General features: G+C 44.3%; 1 protein-coding gene across 1 annotated transcript; it reads left to right on the plus strand.

Moving 5' to 3' along the window:
- The first annotated feature begins 5 nt into the window (after positions 1 to 5).
- LOC108669346 (mucin-3A-like) lies at positions 6 to 8,462 on the plus strand. The gene is made up of 8 exons (XM_047885026.1): positions 6 to 1,120; positions 1,604 to 1,662; positions 3,235 to 3,374; positions 5,197 to 5,515; positions 6,428 to 6,560; positions 6,878 to 7,000; positions 7,486 to 7,817; positions 7,970 to 8,462. Exons 1-8 carry the CDS (start codon positions 107 to 109, stop codon positions 8,460 to 8,462), a joined length of 2,613 nt encoding a protein of 870 aa, XP_047740982.1. The 5' UTR covers positions 6 to 106.
- Positions 8,463 to 13,322: the final 4,860 nt, after the last annotated feature.

A 13,322-nucleotide genomic window follows, 5' to 3' on the forward strand; every position in this document is an offset into this window, starting at 1 on the left:
TTCAACGCCCACGAATCTTATCAACTTTTCATCTGAATTTGTTGATTATGACGTTCATCCTATACAAAATAGTGACGTTGTGAACCACTCTTGCACTACTCCCGCGATGTGTGTTCGAGACGAGTCAATTGCCAGCGAGAAGAAATATCTAGAAATTTCAACAGAAAAGTGCAACTCGTCTTCTATCAGTCCACTTTCAGTCACGTTCAATTCTTCAAATTCTTTTCTCTCAACGCCCATAGAAACAGTCCCATCACAACAGGATGTAGGAGATTCAGTTTCTTTTCCTAGGAACCATGATCATGAGGCTATTCCTACCGTATTACTCATCACTAGCAATACCAAGGCAATCACCACATCTGATGTGATGACGCTGTCGGGACCACAAGCTTCATTGCAACCTCAATGCTCAACTTCGCATGATGAACCCATTATTTACTTCCCAGTTTCCAAACCTCAATGTTCAACATCTCACAATAATGAACCCATTAATCACTCCAATACTTTGGAATCTCAATGCTCAACTTCTCGTGATGAGCACATTATTTACTTCCCAGTTTCCAAACCTCAATGTTCAACATCTCACAATAATGAACCCAATAATCACTCCAATGCTTTGGAATCTCAATGTTCAACATCTCATGATGAGCACATTAAGTTCTCCAAAGCTTCAGAACCTCAATGTCTAACTACCTATGGCCAACCTGTTACGTATTCCACAGCTGGTGCCTCAGTGACCAATACTTTAGTGTACTATAGCGCTGCTCATCAGCCTCAGGAGCAGAGCACTGACCACAAACACCCGGCACCTAAAGGAAGTTCCTTAACTGATTCATCTGTATTCTGTAGCAATGGCAATTCAGACTTCCTTCTTGCATCTTCTTCAAACAAAAATGTAAACGTTGAGGACAAGCTAAGTACGACGTCTCTTGTCGGAAGCTACATTGAGACACTAGAAGCTATACAGCCAAGCATAGACTGCATCTCAAATAATCCCATCAAAACTTCAATGGCTTTGGATGCTTCAAGTGCCAGAACCGAATTATGTTCTGGTTTGGGAATGTTAGCTCGTCCAACAGCAATGAACACTCAGGTCACTAACGACAAGCCTCATGCTCAAGTGAGTAAATTGGCATTTAGTTTTGTTTATGCTTCAGTAGAATATATTTCGCTTTGTTCCAGTTTCAACCTTGGAGGGATAACTATTGATCGTTTCTAATTGTTGCTGTAAAATCTGTCTATATTATTCCTTTGCATAATCCGCTAGTCTAAAATTTCAGAATTACTGAAGAGATTAAACGCAACAAGATGTTGAGAAGNGTTATTAAATTTAATATATTTGACATAACAAGACAATAGGGATGAGAAATGAATAAATGAAACATTTTAAAAATAAGTATTCTGGTTTAAAACATTTATTTCATCCGTTCCTAGGATAATGCCCTCAAAATAATTATGACGAATGTTTTGAATGTATTCATATTATGAGTAGATTACGAGAAATATTTTCTTACAGAAATACTCGTACAGTGATAATTCTGTTTAATTATCCCTATGTTATAGTCTCAAGATTATCTTTGAATAATTATTGTTTATTGCGCAAAAGTCAGAGGCAGCCGTGCGCCCGAGACTGAACAGTTCACAGACGCGCCGCCGCCGCAGGTCAGACGTTCGCTTCATTTTTCAATGAGATTGCACATTTAAGGTTGACTTTTCTCATGAGATTGTCCATACTAGATTCACTTTTCTCACGAGATCGCCGTATCAGTTTCACTTTTTGTACGAGATTGCCGTATTAGTTTCACTTTTCGTACGAGATTGCCGTATTAGTTTCAATTTTCATATGAGATTGTCCATACTAGTTTCACTTTTCTCACGAGATCGCCGTATTAGTTTCACTTTTCTCACGAGATCGCCGTATTAGTTTCACTTTTCTCACGAGATCGCCGTATTAGTTTCACTTTTCTCACGAGATCGCCGTATTAGTTTCACTCTTCGTACGAGTATTAGTTTCAATTTTCATATGAGATTGTCCATACTAGTTTAACTTTTCTCACGAGATCGCCGTTTTAGTTTCACTTTACTCACGAGATCGCCGTATTAGTTTCACTTTTCTTATGAGTCCGCCGTATTAGTTTCACTTTTCTTATGAGTCTGCCGTATTAGGTTCACTTTCCTAATGAGATCGCCGTATTAGTATTAATTATATAGAAAAGTTTTCAGTTCTCAGTTGCCTGCCTAAATATCCATTGATTTAATATTGGTGAAACAATTCTGCAATGAATTAAAAAAAAAAGTCTGATGCCTGCTAATATTTAAAAATTGACATATCATTTAATGATGGGCTAGTTAACATTTTTAATTATACCAAATATTAGAAGAAATACTTATTAGTTTTCTTTTATCAGATGTGTGCTGAGGATCTTCGATAGTTTCTCTAGGTTAAAATCATCGATCATTTTCCCTGCAGAGCTGTACGGTCAACATTTAGATTAGTTTAAAATCATCGATAATTTTTCTTACAGAGCTGTAGGGTCAACATTTTTATCTAAGATCATCGATCATTTTTCTTGCAGAGCTGTTGGGTCAACATTTAGATTAGTTTAAAGTCATCGATAATTTTTCTTACAGAGCTGTAGGGTCAACATTTTTATACTTTTCTCACGAGATCGCCGTATTAGTTTCACTTTTCTCACGAGATCGCCGTATTAGTTTCACTTTTCTCACGAGATCGCCGTATTAGTTTCACTCTTCGTACGAGATTGCCGTATTAGTTTCAATTTTCATATGAGATTGTCCATACTAGTTTCACTTTGCTCACGAGATCGCCGTATTAGTTTCACTTTTCTTATGAGTCCGCCGTATTAGTTTCACTTTTCTTATGAGTCCGCCGTATTACTATTAATTATATAGAAAAGTTTTCAGTTCTCAGTTGCTTGCCTAAATATCCATTGATTTAATATTGGTGAAACAATTCTGCAATGAATTAAAAAAAAGTCCGATGCCTGCTAATATTTAAAAATTGACATATCATGGAATGATGGGCTAGTTAACATTTTTAATTAGGCCAAATATTAGTAGTAATACTTATTAGTTTTCTTTTATCAGATGTGTGCTGAGGATCTTCGATAGTTTCTCTAAGTTATGATCATCGATCATTTTCCCTGCAGAGCTGTAGGGTCAACATTTTTATTTAAGATCATCGATCATTTTTCTTGCAGAGCTGTGGTGCAGCGAGTGCGAGGAGAGCGTGAGCGGCGCGTGCACCCGCCACGAGGTACACAGCGTCACTGACAGGACAGTGCAGAGCAGAGCCTGGGAGAGTCTGCCGTCGTCTTACTTAACCATCAGGAAAATAGGCTTTACTACTTCTGGTAACTTGAATTTATTACTTTTTTATATGTTATTCATTTAGCAGACTTGCTTCTCTGTTACTTGCGAAAAAATTTTATCGTTATTCCTTCGTAATTTATAATACAACTTTTATTGCTTGATCAAGCATTCAAAATTTATTTCTGGTCATTCTCTCCTTTATTCATTTACTTACTTCTTGTCAGAACTTTATTTGTCTGATAATTTTTTCTACCTATTACTTGTTTATGGTATATATTCTATTCTCTTCTTGTCAGAATTCTTTGGGTGCGGCCAGACTAAAAGCGTTGGCGCGTAGGCAGGCGTACGCGCGCTCACGCTGCGATATTATATGTACGTAATTCTACCAGAGTGGGCACACTTAACGCTTACAGGCTGAAGCTGCTTCAAGCGTACACACGCGTTGCCGCGCGGTGGAAAATCGACATTACTCGAGAAAAATATTTCGACGCGGACACGCGCGTGCACCGTGCAGTGTTCTTGAAAGCCATGAGTGATAGGTGTCGAAGCATTGCTCTCGACAGTTGAGGCGGTACCTGCAATCTGGGATGCCTCTCACCGATGTTCTTGGATATTCTTATTGTTTATTCATTCACAGCATATGGTTCTGCCAAGCTACTTTTCCTGCATCAGATATGATATAATTCGTAAATTTTTTCCGAGTATCTGTTGCAATTCTAGAGCTGTTTCTATGAACAGGAGCAATCATACTATAGTTTCATGTTGTTCATTCGATGCATTTATTTTTATAGATGTAAATGCCGTGTATATATTAAAGTTCTCCCTAGCAAGAATCATGTTGTTCAAAACTGTAATTGCTCTAGTTAGTTCTACAGCATTATCCATGCTGGTCTCGCTGGATTTCGTTAAAATTCTGAATTGTGAAGTTATAATTCGAAATGCGCATTCTACACAACGCCGATCCCTAGATAGTCTGTATAGTTGAATATATTCTTGCTCTCATCTAAGTTTTGGCGGGGGTATGGTCTTATCAAGTTTGGAAGTAATGGGTAAGCTACATCACCTACCAACTCAAGTGGCGTTTCATCATGACTCGCGAGGTATTCATCATCTATAACCTATCAAATATCTGTCTAATCTCATCTGAATGGATTCCTAAAAAGACGAAATATAGTAAATATGGGATTTTAAAATTTATCTTTTATTTCCCTATTAAACTTTCCTCAAGGAGAACGGCTGTTAGTCTCTCGTAGACACTCATTTCTACACACTGACTCGCAGTAAGCTGAGCGGTTCAGCGTCTAGTTTGGACACCATACGCGCGGCGCGGCGCCGCTCTGCTTGAAGCGTCGGTCAGCGTACACGTGAACGCTTTTAGTCTGGCCGTAGCCTTTGTCTTAGCAATTTTTATTTTCCTTCACATTTTGCCGGAACGTTTTTACGTCAGTTTTAACGTTTTCACGTCAGTTTTAACGTTTTTACGTCAGTTTTAACTTTTTACGTCAGTTTTAACGTTTTTACGTCAGTTTTAACGTTTTTACGTCAGTTGTAACCTTTATACGTCAGTTTTAACGTTTTCACGTCAGTTGTAACGTTTTCACGTCAGGTTTAACGTTTTTACGTCAGTTTAACGTTTTTACGTCAGTTTTAACGTTTTTACGTCAGTTTTAACGTTTTTACCGCAGTTTTAACGTTTTTACCTCAGTTTTAACGTTTCTACGTCAGTTTTAACCTTTTTACGTCAGTTTTAACCTTTTTACGTCAGTTTTAACCTTTTTACGTCAGTTTTAACCTTTTTACGTCAGGTTTAACGTTTTTACGTCAGTTTTAACGTTTTTACGTCAGTTTGCCATCATATTCCAGAATGTTACGGCGTGTTCTGCAAGCGTCGGCTGCAGCTACACACGCTGTTCAGGCCTCTGCAAGGCATCGCACGTGACCACGCTCCTGATAAGTCATCAGGCACTGCTGATAATACCCTGATACTGGCAGATATAAATGGTTTTTCAATAAAGGATCAGCAAGATAATGAACAACAGTATGACACTAAACAGTTAATATGGCCTTTCACTGACTCCTCAAACCATTTGAAGTTCTTGGATACTTCGGACCTCGGTAAGATAAAATTGTATTGTATATATTTTATATATATAACCCACCAGACAACCTACGTCAATATAATGTTGATTAAACGTTGTTTTAATAACATCTACTCGTAATCCACGTTGATATCTCTTGTTTGTTACCCCCCCGTGCCATCTCGCCCTTGTCGTGGGGGGGGGGCTTGCGTGTCTCAATGAGACCCGAGGCTGTGCGGTCTCAGATGCAATCATGGCCGAGTGGCTCGGGTGGAGAGTCCAGACTAACAGAGATGGCAAAACGCCCTTCTGGTAACGACCTGGCTCTCTTACGGATACGCAAAGACCTGTCTCTTATACACATCTAGATGTGTATAAGAGACAGAGTCAGAGGCAGCCGTGCGCCCGAGACTGAACAGTTCACAGACGCGCCGCCGCCGCAGGTCAGACGTTCGCTTCATTTTTCAATGAGATTGCACATTTAAGGTTGACTTTTCTCATGAGATTGTCCATACTAGATTCACTTTTCTCACGAGATCGCCGTATCAGTTTCACTTTTTGTACGAGATTGCCGTATTAGTTTCACTTTTCGTACGAGATNCTATACATCCCCTCACATGCCTCGCGTAGTTCCCCTTCGGGATCCACGTATTGCACCTCCCGCACTGTCTCCTGTCTCCCACTCCACTCGCTCCTCCCGTACACGTCCTCTCATGGTTCACTCTCGCACCCTCCGTCTCAACACTCATGCCACATATGCTACATACAAACCTCACTCGCTCCTCAGCTACTCTATGCATGCGCTTCTGGTGGTTGGTCAGGCCCGCCTTACTTCGGCAGACCTTCCCACACCCATCGTATCTACACACCCAGTCATTCATTCTTCTAACATTCCTGTTCAGTCTCGCCACATTTGCCTCCCAAACGTACTCATGCCCTCTCTGACATTCCCACTCATACAAATGCTCCATACGCTCTTTCACCATGCTCTTCCATCCATCCTTATCTCTGCTCAGCCGCTCCACATCAGTCCAGTCCACTCCCGCTTCCTTCAGCATTCGCTTCCTGTACAAAACAGTCTTCCTCTTACGCCCTTTCATCTTCCCGAAACCTTCCAACCTCTCATACCATCCTAGCACCATCGCTTTCGTCAGTCTCTCATTTCCCATTCTCATAACATGCCCCACTCGCTCCAACACACGTTTCTCAATCTTCCATCTCACACTCTTGACACTCAAACACTTCCTCACATCCCACATGTTCACTCCTCTCGCTTGCATTTGCCTGAGAGGCTGGCCATTCCGGTCACTCCACACGTATCTATAACACTTATCCATCCACTTTTGCAACCGATTCATATCCTTTACATACCACACTCTCGCCTGACAATCATACAACAGACTACTCTCCACACATGCCTCCACCACCCTCGCCTGAGACTTCTTAGACTTTCTCGACCCTTTCAGTCAGGACCCTCCTCCCGTACTGGCAGGAACACCACCCTCATCATCGTCCTCCAAACCCTCGACGGCGCCAGCACGCCGTCGATCACCGTCTCGCGCTGCCAGACGCCCGCGAGACCGATCCAAGTCTGTAGAAGGCGAAGGCGCAGCCAAACGACATGGGGCATCGTCCTCGTCTTTGCTAGCGGACTACCCCATGCCACCAAATGTACCCGCTTTCCTACCCAAACCGATATCTATATCTAAACTGAACAGTACCCCTGTTGTCTCCTCGGGACGGCCCTCGAGCAAGCCCCTTCGAGTAGAGCCATCAGACATCTCAATGGACACACGCCCTCCGGAGCCCTAACTGTGAAATGACAATACTACAATGGAACTGCCGCGGATACCGCGCAAATTCCAGTGAATTTCTGCCACTGCTCTATGACCTCGGACTGGCCCACGCGGGCCTCCAAGAGAGCATGTTGGGGCAATTTGTGGCCCGGCCTCCAAGTGGATACAGCGTCCTCACCCACTCGCAGGCTGCTCGGGGCGCTCCGGGCGATGGCCTAATGTGCTTCATAAGTAACGACTGAGCATTCCAGCGTATAGCCCTCCAAACCCCACTCCAGGCAGTCGCGGTGCGCCTCCAGCTCCACCGGCTGCTTACAGTCTGCAACATTTATGTCCCTCCCCGGTACCCTCTGTCCATATATGATCTCGTACAGCTTAGCCGCCAACTTCCGCCCCCTTACCTGATCATTGGGGACTTTAACGCCAGAAACCCAATATGGGGAGATACAAACACCAATCAACATGGAGACATCGTTGAGCAATTTTTAGTGGAGGCTGACCTTTGCCTTCTCAACACAGGAGCCAAGACACGATTCTGCACCCAATCGGGAGAATCATCGGCGCTGGATCTGTCCTTCTGCTCCCCCGATATCGTGCTGGATTTGAGCTGGCGGGTGATNCTCTTCCCACATTCGAGTTGAAATCTCCCCCTATAATCAATTTCTCACTTCCACCACACGCAACTTGATTCTCAACCGCTCTTCTGTACCTCTCCCTACCGTCATCATTCGTTCCCCACACAGGCTGATACACTGACACCAGTCGCAAACCTCCCAACACCACAGCAGTCACTCTCTCCTCAAACCATCTCTTCTGTCCATCTCTCACCCACACCTCTAAAGCCTCACCCCTCAACACCACAGCCGACTTCCTCCCATGTACCACCACCACTCTTTCCTCATCCTCTCCCAGCCACAACACACCCTCATCATCCGCACTTATTTCACTCAACAACACAATCTCCCACCCTTTCCTCACAATCTTCTCTAGCACTCTCTTCAAACGCCTCCTATTATGCTCTCTCATTGACAATCTCTGCACATTCCACGTCACAATCACTCTCTCAATCACTCTCTCCCTTCCCTGCCTCCCCCCCACAACCTCATCCTCTCCCCCTCGATCCCCCTCCTCCTCCTCCGACCCTCGTGCCGCCTTTCCCTCCTCTCCTCTCTTCGCCTCTCCCCCACTCCCCTCCGCCCCCTCCAGTTCCTCGGCCCAGGGTGCGGGTGAATGGACCGGAGTCCAATCACCCTAAGGGCTGCTGCCAGCCTGTCCAAAACGGCTCGACACCGTCCGGCAGGCACCGATGCGGGCCCCCGAGGGGCCCTCGCCTCGAAAGTATTTAAAGAGGGGTCCGGGGCGGCTACTCCCTTCTTCCTCTGCTGTGAGCGGGGGGGTGTTGGGCATCTCCCCTTGCGGCTTGACCCCACATTGCCCCCCGCCCCCTGGTGGATCCTTTGCCGCTCCAGGGGCCAACAGCTGCCGGCCCCGGGCGAGTTCCCCTTGCGCCACAGGAGGCGAACCACCGAGCAAGGTAGCAGCCACAGTGAACGGGTTATTGGTTTCTTCATCGTCTTCATCAAACGGATTCTTAGGAGGTTCCTCGTCAAATGGATTAGCCGCAAGTACTGCACTTTTTGGCGCTTCCTTTGCCACTGTAGTTTGGAAATCGAAGGGATTGTAGGCCAGCGGCTGCGCAGTGGGCACGTCTTTATTTGTTGCACTAGAAACGTCATCATATGCGCTGATTTTTCTTTGCTTCGGCTTGGGCGGCGGCAGCTCAATGGGCGTGAGGTTGGCAAAGTTGAGGCTCAGTGAATAAGGTTCAGGAGACGGAGGGGGTGATGGTTCTTCTTGCACTGAGGCGGCCACCGGTACTTGAGGCTCGGTGGGGACCTGCACTGGTGGAGGTCTGGCAGCAACAAGACGGCGTTTGGATCGAGTCAGCGCCGTGTAGAGGAGTCTGTTGCGGGTGAAGGTAGACGGCGGGCACGGCTCGGTGGGGGAGGAAGCGGTTGGTGCAAGCGGGCTAAATTGTTGTTGCTCTGAGGCAGCAGACGAGCTTTGCGCAACCTCATCCTCCCTATCATCCTGATCTGCAGGGCACAAGAAAGTAGCCACTCTTGTGTAGGGCACAAGAAAGTAGCCACCTGAACTCCGACCGCGGGACTGCAAGATAATGCTGCGCCCCCTCCCCAACATCCATGACGTGAATCTCCGGCACTAAATTTCTGCTGCCGAAGTCCTGAAAAATATCACTATAGAGAAACAAGGAATTTGTGCACATACAGGCAATCCGCATGTATGTGCGTGCTATAGTTTTTGCGTAAGGCAATTATATAAATATAAAATATTATGAACATTTTCTTAACGAAGCCGTTTTACCGGCTAGTCGCCAGCACAGGCTATCCGCAGGTTAAGGAAAAATCAAAAGAACATTTGAACAAAAATTCCTCAACTTACGCTCGATTGTATCAGCTGGAGAAGCTTCAGAGGAGGAGAGGGCGTCGCAGTCAAAAGATAAAGAATGCAAAAATTCTAATCGTTCTCAGATTAAAATTTTCCCTTTTTAAAATATTTGTATATTGAAAAAAAAAATTAAAATCCAAATTTGAAATTGCAGTATTTTTTTGTCGTGTATAAGAATGTGTTTTCCATAATTTTGTTTGAACTCTGCTGTAATCGCACAGGTCACAAACATGTTTTGGCACTAAATGTATAATTTATATTTGTCTCCGGGTGGTTACGGGGTGATTTGCGTCTACCGCCCGGGACATCAGGCAACTGAAGGAGCTGCGGCGCTCTCTCCTCCTCCTCCTGCACCTCCTGCCCACGTGGATCCTCCATAACGTCGTCCACGTCCATAACGTGGATCTCCGGCAAATTTATGCCGGTGTCCTGAAAAATATCACTAGTAAGAAACAAGGAATTTGTACACATGCAATGCAATCTGCATGTATGTGTGAGCTATAGTTTCTGCATAAAGAAATTTTCATTAACAGCCTGCGGTCAGCACAGGCTATCCGCAGGCTAAGTAAAAATGGAAGACATGAAATGGACAGAAAGAAGTTGGACATGAAAACATGAAAATTGGTAAAACGAAGTTGGGAAGGAAGACATGAACTTGGACATGAAGACATGAAATTAGGCTGGAAAGCATGAAATGGGCGAAAAGGAAGTCGGGAAGGAAGACATGAACTTGGACATGAAAACATGAAATTGGGCTGGAAAGCATGAAATGGGCGAAAAGGAAGTCGGGAAGGAAGACAGGAACTTCGACATGATAACATGAAATTGGGCTGGAAGGCATGAAATGGGCTAAAAGTCGGGAGAGAAGGCATGAACTTGGACATGAAAACATGAAATTGGGCTGGAAAGCATGAAATGGGCTAAAAGGAAGTCGGGAAGGAAGACATGCACTTGGACATGAAAACATGAAATTGGGCTGAAATAAGAGCCAACGACCCATCACCTGTCTACTCGGAGGGGGCAAGTGAGGGGCGCTGTGAGGCCTGCTGCGCGAGGGTCATCCCCGACAGCGTCGAATAGCGAAGACTTCGGCCTCTCGCAGCTCTCCTTCTGCACACAGTGAACTACTGATTGAAATGTAATGTTCACCATAAAAAAAAACATCGGAAAAACCACACTAACTCCTCCTCCAGCTCCTCCTCCTCCTCCACCATTTTTCCGCAACATTTTTCTTCATCCAAAAGTTTCCTGCTACCGTAGAATATTGGGTGAGAGACGTCATCGTGATATTGAAATAGTAAGCAACGTACAGAATTATTGAAAGCAGCAGTACGTACAACGAAGGGCTGGGTCGGTATCGGTAATTTCAGTACAGCTTCCGAATAAATTGCACCACGTTCAGGTTTTCGAAACAAGATTCCGCTTCACTTTACAGCGATCAATTTCGGAGAAATACTTGGCACCATGGAATTTGTGCAGCTCTTCGTCCATGTTGCAAGGAGGTTCTGCATCGGACTGAGTGATCAGGGCTCGGTAGTCAATTGTTAATCTATAACTGTTATCTGGATTCTTACCTAATACACATGGAGCACTGTAAGGTGAAGAGGAAGCTGAATAATATTTAGTTGCAATAGATTATCGACCTCGTCGTCAAATGCTTCCGCAAATGCAGTGGCACAGAATATACTTTAGATCAGGCAGGTTCTGACGTAGTCCACCTAATTTCATGCTTCAGAGAGCTAATACATCCAGAAACTGTAGATACTGTATGACACTTTCAAACTCTTTAAGGATCTGGGTTACCTGAACAGTTTGGGTTTCGTCAGGCAAACTACATATTTCAGGCTTCTCGTTCCCTGTGTCCACGCAGTTACAATCTCCTCAAATTCATTATAGAAATACAGGTTTCACTACAGCCAACTTCAAATTGATCGTCAAATTCTTGAACAACACAATTTTTACAGTTAAGAAAGAGATCGCTGTGAGGCAAAAGCTGGCCTGGCTCTTCCGTCGAAGACGTAAGCACAGGAAACAGTCACTCTTCGCGAATATTGCGTAAGCAAGTTGGCATGATAGAGCTTCGTGCGGCCTTCTTCATTATGACATAATTTACACGATTGACCTCCCACAAGTCCCGTAATACCGAAATCTGTCCGCGAACTGGTCGTTCACAAAGCTCGAAGGCGGAATAGCCTAAACGAGCCTAAACGGTCGCTAGGAAGTTCCATGAGCACGAACAATGTCGGTACCAAGTAGCGATGCAACTGAGTTAGCTTGTCAATACACAGCTTTTTAAGACGAGATTTCAAGGCAGAATGGAGTCCTTCAATACGACCTGTACACATCGAATGATAAGGCGTTCTGAACAACCTATGCAATTCCCCCATCAAGGCGGATGTAAATTGTTGTCCACGGTCAGACAGTATTTCTTTAGATATCCCTACGCGGGCAAATATTTGGAGCAGATCTTCGGGCATAGAAACCGATTCAATATCATTGAGGCGCAATGCTTGGAACCCTGTTGCCACGTCAATAAACGTTAAGATATAACGGAGCTTATCCTCACTTGGTGGCGATAAAGGTCCGACCAAGTCTATGACAACTAAAGATGTTCGGTAATTATAGGCATATTCATTAAAGGCACTTAGTATAGTACTATCTTCCGCATTAGAGAATAGGCCTGGGTAGGCCTGTCGCCGATTCTTGTATTTTTCTTGACTAGACTGGCCTTTTGATCAGATCTTTTCAACGGACGGTAGATTAAAAATCGCTTCTAGATATCAGTTGTTCCGTAGGGTGCGAGGCATTTTAAGACTGAACATATGCTCATGCATGGCCTTGTCTAGTCTGTTCTTGAACGCGTTCATACTCGGAGCGTCAACAATATCTTCAGGAAGGCTGTTCCACATGTCAGTGACTCGCAGCGAGAAGAAATGTTGTCGCGTGGATAAGTTGCACCACAGTTTTTTTAGTTTATAGCTGTGGCCCTTGGTGTTGGTTCTTGTTTCTAATTCTAGTAATCCTTATGGGACCTTGTACAACCCATGAGTATACTTGTATACTTCAATGAGGTCACCGCGCAGGCGACGATAACGGAGACTGGGAAGCTTAATAATCTTCAATCTTTCTTCATAAGACTTGCCCTTTAATCCTGGGATTATCCTTGTTGCACGTCTCTGAACATTCTCAACTAAATTTTTGTCCTTTTCAAGTCTCGGTGACCACACAACGTTTCCAAACTCTAGGTTCGGGCGCACGACAGAGGTGAACAACAGCTTCATCATTTCTATATCTAGGTACTCGTAGGAGCGTCTGATCAGCCCAAGCAGTTTTTTTGGATGTATTAACTTGAGTTTCAATATGCCTATAAAATTTAGCTCCTTGTCGTCACAAACTCCAAGATCTTTTTCCACGCAAGTCTTCTCAATCATTACCCTCTCGTTGCGACCGTGTCTTCTCATGCTGTAAGCTTGCTGTTCATTGTTCTTGCCGAGGTGAAGTACTTTACACTTGCCAGCATTAATACGCAGCTGCCACACATCAGCCCAGTCCACTAAACTATCAAGATCATTTTGCAGTTGCATTTTATTTGACGCATCCTTAACAGTATTATAAACTTTTGTGTCATCGGCATACATGGAGCACA

This window comes from Hyalella azteca, unplaced genomic scaffold (genome assembly GCF_000764305.2).
Source record: "Hyalella azteca isolate HAZT.00-mixed unplaced genomic scaffold, Hazt_2.0.2 contig2091, whole genome shotgun sequence".
In the NCBI taxonomy this organism is placed as follows: domain Eukaryota; kingdom Metazoa; phylum Arthropoda; class Malacostraca; order Amphipoda; family Hyalellidae; genus Hyalella; species Hyalella azteca.

Excerpts from the sequence above, each read along its gene's own strand:
- LOC108669346 (XM_047885026.1), top strand. The coding sequence starts at position 107 with ATGTGTGTTCGAGACGAGTCAATTGCCAGCGAGAAGAAATATCTAGAA. Across the intron at positions 1,121-1,603 it reads ACGACAAGCCTCATGCTCAA|AAGTCAGAGGCAGCCGTGCG; the intron begins GTGAGTAAATTG and ends TTTATTGCGCAA. Across the intron at positions 5,516-6,427 it reads ACAACCTACGTCAATATAAT|CCGCTCCACATCAGTCCAGT; the intron begins GTTGATTAAACG and ends ATCTCTGCTCAG.